At 41.4% G+C, this 18,899-nt stretch overlaps 1 protein-coding gene across 1 annotated transcript in view; it reads left to right on the top strand.

Moving 5' to 3' along the window:
• The window catches only part of LARGE1 (LARGE xylosyl- and glucuronyltransferase 1), a 405,097-nt gene that overhangs the window by 292,633 nt on the left and 93,565 nt on the right, over positions 1-18,899 (top strand). The window contains 1 exon segment of the mRNA XM_048499683.1: positions 14,568-14,672. Within this exon segment, the coding sequence (XP_048355640.1) occupies positions 14,568-14,672 (105 nt within the window).

Genomic DNA, 18,899 nt, shown 5'->3' with positions numbered 1-18,899 from the left:
TGTTAACAGGATCATCAAAAAGAGAGGTAGAAAAAATGATCAGAGCACTTGGCTAGCCCGTTCCTTCTTCTACAGTCTGCTAACTCCTGACTTTCATTTCCTCCCTTTTTCTGGGATATTATTCTTCCAGATGAGGAGAAAATGAACAGCCCTAAGAAAACAAACAATGAAGAACGAAAAATGCTCACACTAGGATGGGCTTTGGTTAACCTCCTGCCAGATCTTTCTTGCTATCAGCAAAGGTTGCCGATATTATTATTTTTATCTGAAAATAGGTTCAGTTGTCTCTGGGGAATATTTCCAAGTTTGCAGTTTATTGTGTTTAAGAATGTCTCTTGGGTGGTGTTTTATAAATAATCATGAAAATGAAAAAATGGCAGAGACGAGGAGGTCATCAAAAATAACCCTGCCAAGGCAAACCAAATTACCACTGTTGTTTTAATGTACAAAGTTCTTTGCAGTCTTTTGTTTTACTTGCTTTCCCATTGACTAGGAGGTAGTTCTGAAGACAATCTGGGTCTGAGTAATAATCTCATGCATTGGGCAGAGGTGGACTTTGATTTGTTTCAAAGCTGATACTTGTCATCTGCAACACACTGGATCCCCCCTGCCCTCCCTTGTCCCAGTAGTAGTCATTCGTCCTGCTTGTAGATAAATGTGGGCTTTTTGTAGTTGCTGCCCGATAAGCACTTTGAACATGTTCAAAGGAATTTTAATTGTTTTTAACCTGTTCTAGTCAACTATTAGCATTGAAATTGATTATTTTCCTTCTATGGGTTGCATTTTTCTGAGAGAGCATACAAGCATGGACATTGGAGTTTTATGATAGAAATTTGTCTATTTTTAACATTGTTCTATGTCATAAGTAATTCCTGGCAATAAAATCTAGCTCCCTGCCATATGTAGATAGGACTGCCCACCTCCAGGTGTGGTTGGCAGATCTCTTGAAGTAACAACAGATCTTCAGACTACAGAGATCAGTTCCCCTGGCTGCTTTGAAGGGTAAACTCTGGCATTATATCCTGTGGATGTGTTTCTTTTTGCCAAACCTTCCCTTCCTAAGCTCCACTTCCAAATCTCCAGGAATTTTCCAACATGAAGTTGGCAACCCTATATGCAGAGGTCATAGACAAGGGATAGATAGCCCTTTGGGGATTCAAGATAATGAAGAGAGATGTGGCTGGATTCTGTTCAAAATCTGAAAATATGAGAAATTTCTGCTTCTGTTTGGCACATGATTAGTTCTGGTTCAAAGCTTATTAACAGGCAGTTGTTTCCACCTTCAGAATTGCTAAAACCTTCTTCTCTTAGTGCTTAAACCTTTCTCTGTAACAGTGGTGTGCATCCATAGCTCATCTGAAAGTCTAACAGTTACAATTTGAATTGGCTTCTGCACAAAAACAAATCAATTTCCACTGTAAGAAGTAATAGATGTATATGTTACTTACTTCTTCCACTGTAAGAAGTAATAGGTGTATATGTTACTTACCAATAACAGTCTTTGTGTGCTGGAAACAGGAGATTTTGTGTTTTTATCGCTCCAAGTATTAGCATGCCTAGAGAAATGCATACTTCATGTTTCATGTCGCATTCCAAAGAAGAAAGTATATGTGAGTTGACGATGTTTGAAAGCGACCAGTTGTCACATGCTTTTTGTTAGTAAACACTGCTGTTGGTGTGCAGTCTCTGTCCAATCTAATCCCCATCCCAAATTTTGCTAAGATTTTTCTGGCATGAGCATTATGTCGAAAGGTGGGGGTTTTTTTTTTGCAAAATGTACTACAATACCTACCCTGTTTCCCCTAATATAAGACATCCCCAAAAAATAAGACATAGTAGAGGTTTTGCTGAAGTGCGAAATATAAGGCATCCCCCGAAAGTAAGACATAGCAAAATTTTTGTTTGGAAGCATGCCCGACAAACAGAACACAGAAAAATAAGACATCTCCTGAAAATAAGACATAGCGCATCTTTGGGAGCAAAAATTAATATAAGACACTGCCTTATATTCGGGGAAACACGGTATTTACCAGTTAGTGATGGTGGAGGGAAAGTGGGTGGAGCTATGTACATGCTGGCCAAGAGATCTCAAGTTTGTCATGTCAGAATGCCATGGACCTTTGAACTGTACCTGCAGAATACTAGGATAGTCCAGGCAAGAATAACTAGATGAATGAAGTGATGTTGTTTACTGGATGAATGAACTGGATGAATGAAGTGACCTCATTTACATTACCCAGAGTTGACTGAAAGAGATGGGTGAGTTTAGTCTATGTCACCTGTGTCCAGCTGAATTTTCCATGTAGCATCAAGATACCTGATAAAGTAGAATCATCATGATCTTTAGAAATGCCATTTCTCTTTCCAGAGATCCTGTTCAGCACAGCCCAATTTTTGAATGTTTTTAGTTTGTTACAAGTGGACAGATTAGGTTCTGAATTCTGTTGATGGGCCACCCATCCTCATCTATCTATCTGAGCTTATGGAGATAGTTTCAACTTTGGCATTGAGGAATTCCAAACTTTTAGTCCTGGATATTTTTATATCTAAACTGAAGCCATTTTAACTAGGCAGCCATTTAACTGGCTCAATTGCATGGCTACTGTCATGGGACTATCTTAGAAAATCTTTGTCTCTGCATGTACAGCAAGGCATGTACAGCAAGGCACATTATAGGTTTGATATTACAGACTGGAAAGATGCACATATTTTGGGCAGTAGGTCAGTCAGGATGAAAGAGTTCACATTTAAGCCAAGGTAGCCAGCATGTCAAAATTAAGGGATGACCACAGGCTGTGGCAGTACATAGGATCAAGCTAGACATCCACAAGGCACTTGAAGGCAGAGGCAGAGACTAAAGTCATACAGGTAAGCATCAAAGAATAAGAATCAACTAAACTAGCACAGCCTTCATATTACAGGCAAGTAGCTCAGATGGAAACACCTCCCTCCAAACTCAGTACCAGAACTTGTTTTAAATACAAGAAAGAGAGCACAATTCTAAGCAGATCTACTCAGAAGTCTCATGTGGGACTTTCTCCCCAGTTAAGTAGGATGTAAGCCTAATTTCTTAAGCTATGTAATTGGTGCTTATTTTGCAAAGAAACGTATGAAGATATAAAAATAATCTATAAATAAAAGCATTGTGATAATGATAATTTGTAGCCCAATACATAATTGCCATCACACATCCAAAATCAAAGACCAGTATCTATACAAACATTAACCCAATAAAACTTACATAATCCTAGATGTGCACATCATTGTCTGAGTAGTTCAGTCAGTACATCTATCTCCCAAATGCCTCCTGAAATAAAATTGCCTTACATAATTTGTTGAACTGAACTGGATATAGTGCCTACCATCCTCTATCAAGTTATTTCAGACCATGGATACTACCACTAAAAAGGCAGTGGATCTGTTGGAGGCCAGAAGTACCTTCTTAAAAGACAGAACTTCCAGCATCAGATGTGGAGGCCTGTACAAGGAGTGGAGATTCTTTGGATAAGAACAGAGAGTGTTTCCCTCACCAGTCAGTGTGAGTAGCCTGTAAACACACCAAATTAAGGGAAAGAGTTTCTTATTGAGAGAGTAGCGGCAGTGTGTAGGACTTACATAGGCTTCTTGAATGTGACTTGAGTTCAAAGGAGCAATGCTGAAGCAGATTGCTTCCTTCAATAGGAACGTTATTTAAAAAGCACAACTTTTTTCACCAATTACATCTTGTTTTCTTCCATCGTGATAAGAAAACATTGGTCATAGACTAATCAGCCCTTCATTATTTTTTAAAAATACCCATTTTGTTTTTTAAAAAAGAGAAGCCAGTCTCACAACAGCTGTTGTGTTGGTTAATCTGTGGAGGATATGCAGCTCCAGCGTTTGAATTCCTGTGCTTGTATCTTATTCAGCTTAATTCCTCAGTAAACTGACAAGAAGAGACATTTGGCATCACATTAAAAAAAAGGTCACTTTAGATAATACTTGGAATTTCTTTACTAGCTTCTGAGGAGATCTTTTGGATAATAACACTGACTGCATATCGCAAGGAAACTGCTGTGTTCTCCATTACTTGGATACATCCGACTGACAGGACTTGTGCTAACTACCTGGCTTATCACAGAGTTCTTATCCCCTTGAATAATAAAATAATGCATCTGTGAAAGACACAGTCATGGTGCATGAGCAATTACTTTCATGCCTTCAGCACATTCCTTCAAGATCATTTCACTGCATTATCACTTAAAGGCAAGAGAGGGAGGAAAAAGACCTTTATCCCATAATCATATTTCTGCATGTTACAGATGCACGCTCTGTGCACAGTCTACTGGGCATGGCTGCTGTCCATCCTTCATCCACTGCAATAGCCCAGCTGAAATTATGTGAAAGGAAGTAATGACCAGGCAGTGGTTATGCCTAGTGGGTGGTCCTTTGTATTTTTTCATGCACCTCTGCTTTAAAGTCAATGCATATTTTTTTATGCAGCATTTCTTTCTTACGATAGTTTAAATACGTGTTTAGCACTCAAAGTATGCTGAGTACTGTATAAAACACAGGAATATTTTCTCTGCCAAGAGGCTTAAAATCTTTTTTTAATGATCAAAAATAAAATAATGAAATAATCGCTGTTTTAGTGGGATTAATAGTTATAGTTCACGAGGCTTGAGTATTAACTGTAGATTTATTTATTGACTAATTATTATTCGCTCCTCTTGTGATAGTGGTGTTTTATGATGATTTTATGTATGATGTTGTACACCGCCCAGAGCCCTTTGGGGACAGAGCAGTATACCAAATCAAATCAATCAATCAATAAATAAAAATAAGCTGCAACAGGAACTGTTCAAAGAAACAGAGAAAATGTAAATAGTGAAAATGTAAAGGTATGGCGGGATCACTTTTCTACAATATATATATACACAAAGGGCTTACACACATACACCTAGTAGTTAATCTTATGCATATGAAAGACTGACATTAATCTGACTTGAAGCAAGTAAGATCCTGTAGGGCCATAAGTAAACCTGTGGATGTGATATTGCAATGACCCAAAGTTGGCTCATTGCCTGTCTGGTTTTTGTTGTTGTTCCACTAACACCTTAGTTCCAGTGGTGGGATTCAAATAATTTAACAACCGGTTCTGGTGGTAGGATTCAAGTAATTTAACAAGTGGTTTCATACAAGCACCATTTTAACAATTGGTTCTGCTGAAGTAGTGCGAACCTGCTGAATCCCGCCCTGCTTAGTTCCTTTGAATTACTCATTTTCTTAAGGGCCTGGCAAAGAAACAACATCTACCATGAGCTGGACGGAAAGTTGTCAGTTGGACGGAAAGATGTTAGATGCCTTGAATGTTTTGTGATGGGATTTAAACATGGGGAATCTGATGATTCCATATAGTCCTAGAAACCAAAGCTGACCCAAGGATGCTGGGGAGGATGCTGGGGCCCAGGTGACTGGTAGTTACACTTGAATGTTTTGCTGTGCTTGATCCAGGTGTTTTGCTCGAGAATCTTGTACAGCACTAAGCCAAAGATATGGCAGTATACTGACTCAAAGTATTGGTCCAGTGAGTTCAGTATAGTCTGTTCTGATTAGCAGCCACTCTTCAGAGTGTCAAGGAACATAAAACAATTTTCCACTTCCTTCCTGCTGTCTTTGCCTAGGAGAATAAATCTGCATGCATGAGAGAGTGATTCCTCTTCCCCTAAACCTCTCTGCCTCCCTCTTTTTTTCAGTAGCCACAAGGACAAATGCTCTGCCCTTTATTTCTCCAGCTGTAGCTTGAGGTCAGCCAGGGGTAGGTGCATCTGTGTGAATGTGCACTATTCCATCTACATTACAACCTTCTCTCTGGCCAACTGATAGTTTGTAGCCCTGGCAGGAGTTTCAGGTCTATTGTATGGATGAGCCATTAGGGATCCAAGATGAATTATCTGACCACAGTCTAAGATCCTTGAAAGGAGAGGATGTTTATTCACCAAACACAATCTCAATTCACTAGAGCACAAGGAACTGGAAAACTATATCAAACCAATATAGTGTACAGTACAGTACAGTAAACCTTTATAAATCAATATAGTGTATTACAGAACTAAGAAAAGAAATCTAGCAAGAGCTTACAAAAGCCGTATAATCAGTGATGCTACCTTAGCACTTCCTTCTCTGGAAAGGATGCAGGTACTTATGAACTTTTGAACACAGGCTGGTCAAGATAGATTCACTCCCTTTTGTCACTTATTCTTTGTAACCCTTCCTATCCCAGCTGGGTTTCACTTTGTCCTGTCATGAAATCTGGAGTGGGTCCCTTGTGTACAGCTCTGTGCCTTTTCTCTAATTAAGGTGCATGTGCCAAAACATTTACACCCAGTTCATCTCCGTCCTTCCTATTTGTCTTTCAAGAGGACACTGAAATCTTAGAGGTTCATGGTTCCATTCCCAGATAAATCCTGTTTCCTCATTCATCAGGACCTCCCTGATATTTAGTCAAGGAATTTTGCATCTCTTTGTCATAACATTCCTTAGCACTTGTGACCCAAAGTCCTTTAAGTATTCATGTGGATATAGTATATGTACTATCACTAAGTTATAGGCATTCCTTTTGTAAGGGGTTCTGGTGAACATAGCAGCTAAAAGAAGAAGCTCTTATACAAAAAGTTCCTGCCCAGATCTTGCCTCTGCCACGAGCTAAGGTAGCCTTAAGCAAACCACTCCTTCAGTCTCCCATCTGCATTATGTGGTTGTATTACTGACCTACCTTGAAGGACTTTTATAAGGATTACAGCAATATTATGTACATGAAATTCTAAAATTTAGGTTGTTGTTCTGGGAAATATCTTGCACATTGAACATCATTTCACTGGTGCTCCTAAAATAGTGCCGTCCCAAACCACTACTTGGGTTGCTTGCGTAGTCTGGTCAGTTCTGCTGTTATGTTCTATATTTCTAGGTGGTAATTACTGGAGATAGCAGGGCAAAATAGGAGATGTAGCATTTTTAAAAATCTCCATAATATGGAACAGCTAGATTCTGTTTCCAGAGTGGGGTGGGAAGTGCATTCCAATCACCATTCGCCATGGTGATCTGCATTTGAATAAAGCTGAATCTCTCTAATCCATATACCAGCAGAGCTGAAGTTAAAATAGGTTTTTCAAATTTCCTAGAGCAAAGATCAGTCTGCTACACTGGGAACATTGACAATTCTGAGTGACATCACACTTGGTTGGCCAGTGGATTTTAGAAGAGAGAAATCACACTTTCTTGTAGCACATTTGACTGGCAGCGCATCTTCATTTAACACTCTCTGAGTACGTTGGTTGCTGTCCATGAGAAATGTACAGTGGATGCTTTGGACCAGCCTATCTAAAGTTGAGTCACTCAATAAGGATGAATGTTGGGGGAGGGGGCCATTGTGACCTCTCCTCATACTATCAAAGTGAGCCATCTTGTGAAGGTAACGTTTCCAGCTGTGCCTTGTTGCATGTACAGGTTGCATCTTTCTCACAGAGTGAGAACCACATACCCAACACTGAGTTCATGGGAGGAACAGCAAAATAAAAATGCAATTGATAATGCCATCTGGAAACAGGAGATGGCCTGCCAAATGAGACAAGTTTGGATGGCAAAACAAACATTAAATCTCAGCTAGAATTCCAGCCACTTATGCCTACTGAATTTTCAGAATTCCGGCCATTATAGTAGGATGTCTTGCAACACACAAGCAATGTGATGCTGTACTTCCTGAATCAGAGCGCAAAGAATAGTTAATATTTTCAATATTCCTTGGTGGGCCATGGCACCAGAAGGCACAGAGGTCGCTCTCTACTTCATTGTCATCATCATGCTATGACCTTTCCTTGCGTATTTTATTAAAGCAGCCTTTTCTCTTTCAGCCAACTTTCCTGAACAATAGGACAACCTGTAGAGAATAAGTTTTCTTTAAAGGAGAGAGGACTTGAAACTTGGGGTATCCTTGTTGATGTTTTAAAAGGGAAGACATAGAGCAGAAATGGGTGCAAAAACAAGTATAAAGGCAGCCACTATAAAGTTATGTTAGTGTGCAAGAGCTGTTCCTGTTGCTTTTTCTTTTAAATGAGCTGTGAGATTGGAGAAATGTATTCCAGCCTCCTCTCATTCTTCAAGTGGCTCTCACTCTGCACTCATGCCAAGATTCTGGAATATAGTTAGACCCAGAGACAGTGTGACCTGCCCAAGTCCAAATTTCATAGCTGAGCTGAAACTTGAACCAAAGATTCTCATATTTTTTGCACTTAGAATGTGAGTTCAGCAGTTTAACCAGTGCACCATATTGACCTTTTCCCAAGTCCTCAGCCAGTGGCTATTCTGTGTAATATTCTGGGTGTTTTTTCTTTTGGCACAAACAAAAATGCAATTGGTCTAACTTTGCTTTTTCCATTGGATCCAGAATGTAGGCAGAGCTGTGTGTGTGTGCGTGCGTGCATGCGCGAATGTGCCATCCAGTTGCAGTTGACTTGTGGTAACCCCCTAGTGTTTTCAAGGCAAGAGACATTCAGAGGGGATCTGCAATTGCCTGCCTCTACAGCAATCCTGGTATTCTCTGGTGGTCTCCCGTACAAATACTAACCAGGCCCACTGCTGCTTAGTTTCCAAGCACTGATGAAATCAAGCTAGCCTGGGCTATCCAGGACAGGGCAAAATCAGTGGTTACCCACAGAAAAAAGTGGCTCATGACATGGATTGCAGTAGCCCTGTTGTCACACAGAATGTAGCCCTTTTTAAGATAAGGCACTGTAGTTCTGCTAGACTGGATACATTCTGTGGTCATAGCTAGTATCATAGCCTTTCTTCTTGCTGCCACCCCCACCCCCCGTTGTCTCACTGTTAATGATGATGTATGAATAAGTAAAGAAGACAGCTTCATTTTCATAAGAGAAGCTTGTGCATGGAGTAGCAAAGAGTGAAAGGAGAGCACTTAATCATAACTGTAGGACCAGAGTAGAAAACAGTGACAAAGCTTTTGCTGTTAGTCATGGTGTTTTACTATAATAACTCTTAAGAAGGAAAGACGGGCAGAGCAGAATGCTGAGCCAACCATTGGAATGCATCGTGGTCACTGTTGTGTTCTGATCTAGAAGATGATCGCGATGTTTGCCTTTGTCTTCCCAAAGGGATTCTTTCTTTCTTTCTTTTTTTCCAGGGGCTATGAAAATTAAAGAAGCTAATTCCTCACCTCAGGAGATCTAGCTTCCAAATGCCCACACAGTAAGAAGTGAAATTAGTTTGGTGAAGTGGCCAGTGGAGAATTGATCATAATAGAACACAACCCACCCAGAGGGCTTGGCACTGTGATTTCTTCCCAGGAGAACTCCAGGAGAATATTCTGCTTTGTCAGAACTGTGTGTAAATGACTGTGTCTAGAAGTCTATAACAGAGCCAGATGAACTAGCTAAGAGGTTTTGATAAACATCTTTTTCAGCCTGGGTCTGGCTGGCCCAAACAAGCAGTACAATGCACTAGGTCAGGGGTAGGGAACCTGCAGCTCTCCAGATGTTCAGGAACTACAATTCCCATCAGCCTCTGTCAGCATGGCCAATTGGCCATGCTGGTAGGGGCTGATGGGAATTGTAGTTCCTGAACATCTGGAGAGCCGCAGGTTCCCTACCCCTGCACTAGGTATTGTAGGCCTCCTGTGGTAGATCAAGCCTATTTCTCAGTGCAGCAACATCTGATGCAGATATAGTTTCTCAGCAAGAAAGCATCACAATGTATTGGTGAAGTGAGTTAGTATATGACTACCATAAGGTATTTATTTTCCAAACGTATCAAGATGCATTGGATAAGTACAAATCTTCCAAGCCAGATAGTGTACACTTGAGAGTTCTCAAAGAACTTTCTAGAGAGCTTGCAGAGCCTTTGTCTATCACAGTGACAGCGAACCTTTTCGAGACCGAGTGCCCAAATTGCAACCCCAAACCCACTTATTTATCACAAAGTGCCAACACGGCAATTTAACCTGAATACTGAGGTTTTAGTTTAGGGGAAACGGTTGGCTCTGAGGCGTGCATTACTCGGGAGTAAGCTTGGTGGTAGTTGGTGGCTTTGCTTTGAAGCAACTGTGCAACTCTTTCAACGAGTGAATCACGACACTAGGAGGGTTTACTCAGAAGCAAGCCCCATTGTCAGCAACCGAGCTTACTCCCAGGTAAAGGATCATGCTTTAGTTCTTCGCATGAAAATCAGTGGGGTTTAACAGCGGCCCAGGCCAGCCTAGATGTGTGTGGGGGGGGGGAAGCGACTCTTTTTGTGCGTGCCCACAGAGAGGGCTCTGAGTGCCACCACTGCCCGTGCCATAGGTTCGCCACCACTGGTCTATCATCTTCAAGGCCCCTTGGAGGATAGAAGATGTGCCACAAGACTGAAGGAGGGCGAATGTTATCCCACTCTACAAAAAGGGAGGAGGGATGACTCAGGAAACTACTGGCCAGTCAGTCTGACCTCTGTTCCAGGGAAGATACTAGAGCAGTTTTTAAACAGGTCAATCTGCAAGCATCTGAAGGACAACTTGGTGATCTAGGGAAGTTGGCTCAGATTTGTTCCATACAGATCTTGCCAGACCAACCTTATTTCCTTATTTGATCAAGTGATGACCTTACTGGATCATAGGAACAATGTTGATGTTGTTTACTGGATTTCAGTAAAGGATTTGACAGGGTTCCACATGCTGGTTTGATGGACAAACTGAAAGACTGAAAATTGGACTCTAGAATAGTTAAATGATTAGGGAACTGTTGGAGAATCACATTCAAAGAGTAGTTGTCAATGGCATTTCATCTGATTGGAGGGAGGTGCCCAGTGGGGTACCACAAAGTTTAGTTCTGGGTCCTGTATTTTTCAATATTTTCATAAATGATCTTGATGAGGGAGTGGAGAGACCACTCATTAAATCTGCAGACAACACCAAATTGGGAGGAGAAGTGAACATTCCTGAAGATAGAGATAAAAAAATCCAATGAGGTCTGAACACACTGGTAAACTAGGTGAATATGAACATGATCAATACAACAAGATTAAATGCAGAGTTCTTCATTTCAGTAGCAAAAGGAGAAACACACATGCTGAAGGCGGGCTACACTTCTGGGCGACAGTGTGTGTCTTGGGGTACAGATCGATCATATGAGCAGCCAGTGTGATGCAGCAGTGGGAAAAAAGGTTCTGGGATGTAACAGTGGCATAACGTTTAAATTGCAAGGTGTCATAATCCAGCTGTACACAGTGTTAATCAGGCCACACCTGGAGTGCAGTGTGCCGTTCTGGAGGCCTCACTTCAGAAAGGACTTTTATTCCCTGCTTGTGGGGTTCCAGGTATATTTGACTGGCATTGTGGGATGCAAGATGCTCAGCTAGATAGACCAAAGGGGCCTTGAATGTGACTTATTTTCTTTTAGAACTGTCTAGGTCAGGGGCAGTGGTGGGATTCAGCAGGTTCGCACCACTTCAGCAGAACTGGTTGTTAAAATGGTGCTTGTAAACAACCAGTTGTTAAATTATTTAAATCCCACCACTGGTCAGGGGTGTCCAACTCTGGCGCCCCTGGACTATGACACCCATCAGCCCCTGCTAGCATGGTCAATTGGCCATGTTGGCAGGGACTGATGGGAATAATAGTCCATGTACAACTGGGGTGCCAGAGTTGGACACCCTTGGTCTAGGTAGATATCAGCCATTACCTGGATAGCACAGGGTGGCCCAGTCTCATCAGATCAGAATAGTCAGCCCTGGTTAGTATTTGGGTAGAAGACCCCCAAGGAACACCAAGGTCACTTCACAAAGGCAGGCAATGGCAAACCATCTTTTCATGTCTCTTTCTTTGTAAACCCTACAGATCACCATAAGTTGGCAGCAACTTGAAAGCACAAAAAAAAAAGGAAAGCTCTGCTTGCAGGCTGAATCCAAAGGAAAAGGCAAAACTGGACCAATTATATTTTCGTTTGTGGCAAAAGGAATATTGCGTGGGGAAAAATGGATAGCAGCCATACTATGCATTCTTAGGAAACACAAACAATGCTAAGAATCAATTAAAGGAGGACTCACTGTACCAAACCATACAATAAACTGTTAATTTTCTTCTTGTTGTTACATGTATTGCTCAGTGTTCTGCCAAATGATCCAGAATGGCTTACACAGGGCTCCTAAGCACTTCCTCATCCAGGGCCAAACTTGCTTGGCGATAGCAATCCAACTGCATCACCCTGCCTCAGGACCTTTCTCAAAGCACAATCATGCAGCCCAATTGGTGCTTTTTAATACATCGAACTGACCTTGAAGATCAAAAAGTACTCTACATTTTAGAACAATCTTTTATAAACTTCCCATTTAACGTATCTTGTTGGGGGGAAAAAGAAAAGAAAGCAATAGTTCAATTAAAGATAAAATATTAATCCCACACTTATTAAGAGTCTGGGATGTTTAGAAAAATAAATTAAGCCCAGGCGTTTCATCACTGTTGCCAATTATTTACCATGCTGAGTTTGAGACAGCAAAATCAATGGGAGGCTTCTTTTGGGGAACAACACAACCTAGCAAGTCTGTGTGACATTATAATAAGAAACCATATGATTCTGCTCTCTGAAATAATGGAGCAAGCAGAGAGAACCTTCCTAACTTCAATATTTACAAATTAAATATTTTATTTGTATTAAATTGTTAAATAACAAAAGAGGAGATTATATCAGCAATCACCAGCAAATACCTATAAAATCTAAGTCAGTATTGTCTTAATAGTGTAATCCAGATCCCTGGCTTTCTCGAGCTGTGGGGAGGAAGGAAAACCCCCAAAGCCTTCCTACTGCCAGAAAGTCCTTCATTGGGCCCAATTTTCTCTCTTTCTGTCCTTAAAAGTCTTAGATCCATTATACATGGAATACTTACCTCAGGCCTTTTCACTGCACAGTGGGCTTGTAGTGGGGACTCCTTGCATTTCTGTGTTTATGCACGAGGAGGAACTAACTCCTGCTGCTCAGTTTTTCTGCAGAGAACTCTCCTGGTGCTCTACTTTTCTTGTTTCTCTTCACCCATCAACTCAGCCTTAAAGGCACAGATCTCATCACACTCTGTAGTGCCAAGATTTTGCTGGATTTTAAAATGCTTTTAAATTATCTGGACTACACACTGCTGAAGAAGAGGGCCATGTCTAGACCTGATATTCTCTTCCCTTCCCTTCCCCTCCACACATATGCACTTCCTACTGCTGCTACTGTCACAGGAGAAGTGAGAGATTTCCTTTAAAATAAAAGCATGTTTGAAATAAAGTTTTTACAAGGCCTTCTGATCATTGGGGAGGGCAGAAGTAGAGTAAGGGAGGTGGGTGGAGCCAAGAAGAGACCCTGCTTATCCTTTTCTTAAGCCCTCTCTGTTGTTATTATACTGAGATATCAATATCAGCATTTAGAGAAGCAGGAAGGAACCCTCAACATGGAAGGGGGGTTGAGAGGGAAGGTATGGATGGCAGTGCAAAGGAGGGAGAAGAGTAGAGCTAAGTAGTTTGGCTATGGGTGGAGGGAACATGTTTGGGACAAAGCTGTGCTCACTGGCAAATCTGCCCACTCTGGCGGCAAAGCAAATTAAAAGTTGTGCTAGAAGTAGTCTTGCTTACCACTAAGGAATGGAAAGTGAAAGTGAAGCTCAAAGAAATATATTCATATAAGAAATCTTTCCATGATGGACATTTGCCTCCTTCTCCCAGCAGGCGTCTTGTGCATAATCAGTCTTAGATTACTTTTCAAAGGCAAATGAGGGCTAGCAAAGAAATTAGGGAAAAGGTAAAATGGAAAGTAGTGGTAAGTGAATGATGTCTAGCTGCATTATTTGCTTCCAGGCAATTTTGGTGGGGATTCAGGTTAATAATCTGAAGCTTAATCCTGGGAATACAGAAGTTCTATTTGTGAGCAGAAGGATTTTCTGAGAATTTAGACTTTAAATGGTGCTATACTCCATATGAAGGAACAAGTCTGTAACTTAGGGGTGCTTCTGGACCTGGGCCTACTGCTGGACAAATGGGTGGTTGCCAGGGCCAGGAATGCTATTTTCCAGAATTTATTTATTTATTTATTTTATTCATTATATTTATATACCGCCCTCCCCCGGAGGGCTCAGTGATTAGTCAGCTAGAAAAGATCTGGCCATTGTGGTGCACGCCCTGGTAACATCTAGATTAGACTTGTACAATGCACCATGTGTGGGTCTGCCCACATTGCATTGTATTAGTGCCTTTTTAGATTTCGTTGGTGTCTGCAAAAGTTCATCCCAGTTGTTCTGGTTAATCTGACATCACTCTCAATTTAATGAGGCAACTATTCTCCACGATAAGCGTTCTCTGTTTTCCTTGTGCCACTCTGACATTTGTGTGTGTGTCCTGATTGCCTTTTGTAAAAGAGTCTGTTTGGTTTCTGGTTCTGGTGGGTTTTCCGGGTTGTGTGGCCATGGTCTGGTGGATCTTGTTCCTAACGTTTCACCTGCATCTGTGGCTGCCATCTTCAGAGGTGTATCACAGAGGAAAGTCTCTTACACTGTGTTTGGTTTCTGTTTTCCAGGCCAACAAGTTCTTGGTTTGGTGGAAAATCAGAGTGACTGGTATCTGGGAAACCTTTGGAAGAATCACCGCCCCTGGCCAGCTCTTGGAAGAGGTTACAACACAGGTAAACCACATAGTTATGTGGAGCTAATTGTATTCTTTCTTTCTTTCAGAACTCAAGGCAGTTTACAACATTAATAAAATACATAAAATAGATTACATATAAAACATTAAAACAACATTTAAAATCATAGTTTAGGACTGCTTTAATTAAATGTAGTGCTAAATAAAACTATCTTCAGCTGCCTTCTAAGGATTGAATGTGACAGGGCCAGGTTAAGCTCTCTAGGGAGGTTGTTCCATAATGATGGAGCTGCCACTGAAAAGACTGTCTCATGTACCCACCAAAAAAGGAGCAGCAGTGGCGCAGTGGTTAAGAGCAGGTGTACTCTAATCTGGAGGAACCGGGTTTGATTCCCTGCTCTGCTGCCTGAGCTGTGGAGGCTTATCTGGGGAATTCAGATTAGTCTGTGCACATCCACACACACCAGCTGGGTGACCTTGGGCTAGTCACAGCTTTTCGGAGCTCTCTCAGCCCCACCCACCTCACAGGGTGTTTGTTGTGAGGGCGGGAAGGGCAAGGAGATTGTAATCCCCTTTGAGTCTCCTACAGGAGAGAAAGGGAGGATATAAATCCAAACTCTTCTTCTTCCTCCTCCTCCTCCTCCTCCTTAAATGATGGAATTCTGGAGGCCTCTCCCAGTGATCTTAATTCTAGGGCAGAGGCAAATGGAAAAAGGCAGTCCTTAGGATAACAAACCATGTGGGGCTTTAAAGATCAAAACCAACACCTTGACTTGGTATTGTCGAAGGCTTTCACGGCCGGAATCACTTGGGTGCTGTGTGGTTTCCGGGCTGTATGGCCGTGTTCTAGCAACATTCTCTCCTGACGTTTCGCCTGCATCTGTGGCTGGCATCTTCAGAGGATCTGATGTTGGTTTCATTAACAGAACTTGGCTGCCAGTGTTGAAAAATACTAGGGTCAAGACTGTGTCAAACCAGCTCCACACAAACACAGGATGACCATAGACAAAAGAAACAAAGGCCAGGATACTTCTATTCAGATGCTCCCACCAGTGACCTTGCTATCTACAGGGTTACTCCCAGGCTATAGTCTTCATTGTTACTCATACTTCTATTCAGATGCCCTCAACTATTGACCTGGTTGCCACCTTTGTTACTCACAGACAAGGTTTCCCCACCCACCCTAGACACTCCAACAGATATATACTCCACTTGCTTTCCCAACATCAGATCCTCTGAAGATGCCAGCCACAGATGCAGGCGAAACGTCAGGAGAGAATGTTGCTAGAACACGGCCATACAGCCCAGAAACCACACAGCATCTTGACTTGGGTTTGGGAGTGAATCAGTAGCCACTGTGATTGCCATCAATATTGGGATTGCATGCTTCTGATAGCTGGCCCCAACTAGCAGTCTATCTGTTACGTTCAGCACTAGCTGCAACTTCCAGACACTCTCCAAGAATAACCTCAAGTAGAGTATATTGTAATCGTTCAGGATAGATGTAACTAAAAATCACGGTGCTACATATGACTGATCTGGGAATGGATTCTGCTGGCACCCAAGTTGAAGCTGGGCAAAAGCACTCTGGACCATCACAGCCACCTGAATTTTCTGAGGTGACTGCTATGTTGATTAGCACTTCCAAACCTGGCTTTTCAAGGGGTTTATCACCTTGAAGATCTGAAGTCCCTGGTTTGCCTGTCTACTAACCCAGATAACTTCTGTCTTGTCGGGATTAAGTTTCTGCTTCGTTCATTCCCATCCAGCCCATTACTCCAAATTTCTTTGTGATAGCAGACACCTTTCATTTTAATATAAAGAGTTGGGAGCTCCCTTAGAACCTGTCAGCAAGAAGCCTATCAGGCAGTGCTGAGAGAATAGCTCTTGATATTACTTGTTGAAAGGAAAGAAATAAATATTTGTACATTTTTGCTCAGGTTGACTGTTCAAATTTGCATACAGCCCCTAGAGGACAGGAAGCTGACTACAATTGTAATGCAAAGTTGGACAAATACTGACAATCCAGAAAATTATGTTTATGTGTAATATGAAAGACATGGGAAATCTGTTGCATTTTAAATCTATTGGATTCTTTATTTATAACATAAAAACATATTCAAAATATCTTAGCTAATCAATTTCATTGCATTTTGGATGTTTTAATTTCCCCCCCTGCTTTTAGTTACTAAGAAAATGTTTCAGTGTTTGGGTTTGAAATAGTTGACCATATTTTGCTGAAAATTGTGTGAGGCTTAGAAAATATTTTATTTCTGCCCTAAATTGAATCTGTTTCTCTTTGAGTTTCTTCTCCATCCACAAAATGGAGAGGGAAGTCTCTGATACCAGCTTGTTGCTCATTCCCTACTTCAGAGATGTCAGAAGAGCTGTTTGCAGCAGCTACTCAACAGCTCTGTAGCCATTCTTTTCCTGGAGACAGGCCACATCTTGATTATTTCTCCTGCCTTTTGGAATCTTTGTGAGGCCATTTTGCTTGGTCTGATAGCCTTGACTAATCTGGCAGGGCAATAGCAGTCTAGAAGATATTAGTTTTATTTTGCCTTTTGCAGTTCGGTTTTTCAAATGTAGTTTTCATCTGAATGGAGCAAGGTAGGCTTTCTGAGAAATAGCAGAACCATTGCCATCACCAGCTGCATTTCCCATTTTATCACCAGGTCATCTCCAGCAAGTAATGCACTCTCCAGGGGCCAACCTCAACATATGGAAGATATAATTCTTTCAGTAGCACAACATAATTGCGCATAAAAGTTTTTAAAGAATGGATGTCAAATTTCCTTCCCGAAACAGGATTTGGAATCAATTTCTTACATCCTGGAATGCTATTAAATCATTCAAGCCTCCTTCATATCCATGTTAAGCAATAATTATGAACACATACACATGAAGCTATCACATACTGCATCAGATCCTTAGTCTGTCCAGGTCAGTGTTGTCTACTCTCACTGGCAGTGGCTCTCCAAGGTTTTAAGACAAAAATTTTCACTACTTTCTGCCTGTCTTACCTGGAAATGGTGGAGATTGAACTTGGGAACTTCTGTGTGCAAAGCAGAAGCTCTATCACTTAGCCTCAGCCTCTGCCCCTATCATGAAATGGCGAGTAGAGGAACCTTGTATGTCTAGACATTCCAGCAAAAAGGAGATTTTAATAGGAATACAGCAAAAGATGCAAATTGCTGAGAATTATCTTGTTTCATACCCACTTGGGCAGGAATTGTGTAGGTAGTTGGAAGAAAGAGGTTGAACTGCATTGGAGCAGAGCATCAGACTTCCACTGAATGTATCATAAAGAATGGAAAAATGTCCCCTGTAAAATGTTCAACAATTGAATATTTGTATGTGTAGAAACTGCCATCAAGTCACAGATGGCTTATGGTGAGCTCAGCAAGAGGCTTTCAAGGCAGGTGAAAAGCAAAGGTGGTTTGCCAGTGCCTTCTTCTGCAGAGTCTTCCTTGGTGGTCTTCCGTCCAAGTACCAGTTTGCTTAGCTTGAAAGATCTGACGAGATCGGTATATATCATGCTGCCTTCCCTTCCACAACTGAATATGGGGTGAAGGACTCACCTTCTCTCATTTCCATACTGCAGTCTTATGCATCTAGTAGTCTTCTTCCCATGGCTGAAGAGCAGGCATGCCTTCTCCTCAGCTACACTCATAATGTAATATCTACAAATAACCATGTTCATTTGTTAATTAAAATCCCAGAACAATATCAGTGGAATACCTTTTTTGAGAACTAACCCAAACATAATGAGCAATATTTTCTTTTACTGAGAACTCTTGATCAGACAAGATACTACCCTGTTTCCCCTAAAATAAGACCTACCCCGAAAATAAGCCCTAGCATGATTTTTCTGGATTTTTGGAGGATGCTTGAAATATAAGCCCTACTCCAAAAATAAGCCCTAGTTACAGATTCCCCTGCGCAGCAGATCTGGTTACGAGGGGGGTCAAAATCATGGAAAAAAATAAGACATCCCCTGAAAATAAGCCCTAACCCATCTTTTGGAGTAAAAATTAATATAAGACCCTGTCTTATTTTCGGAGAAACACAGTAAGTACAAAAGGGGGGGGGGATGCTTCCGGTCATGATGGAAAAGATCTGCCTTCAGCTTGTGGAAGTCTTGAAGTTGTGCACAGGAGGTGTTGCAAACTTAATTAGAGTAGGCGATCCTAGGTGCAAAGCATTTCAAATTTCACCAAATGCAGCTGGCACAAAGAAGCACAAAATGGCCACTTTGATAATAAAC

This window comes from Sphaerodactylus townsendi, linkage group LG06 (assembly GCF_021028975.2).
Source record: "Sphaerodactylus townsendi isolate TG3544 linkage group LG06, MPM_Stown_v2.3, whole genome shotgun sequence".
NCBI lineage: Eukaryota > Metazoa > Chordata > Lepidosauria > Squamata > Sphaerodactylidae > Sphaerodactylus > Sphaerodactylus townsendi.
The sequence above is the reverse complement of the archived record's forward strand: the minus strand, read 5'-3'. Positions and strand labels throughout refer to the sequence as shown.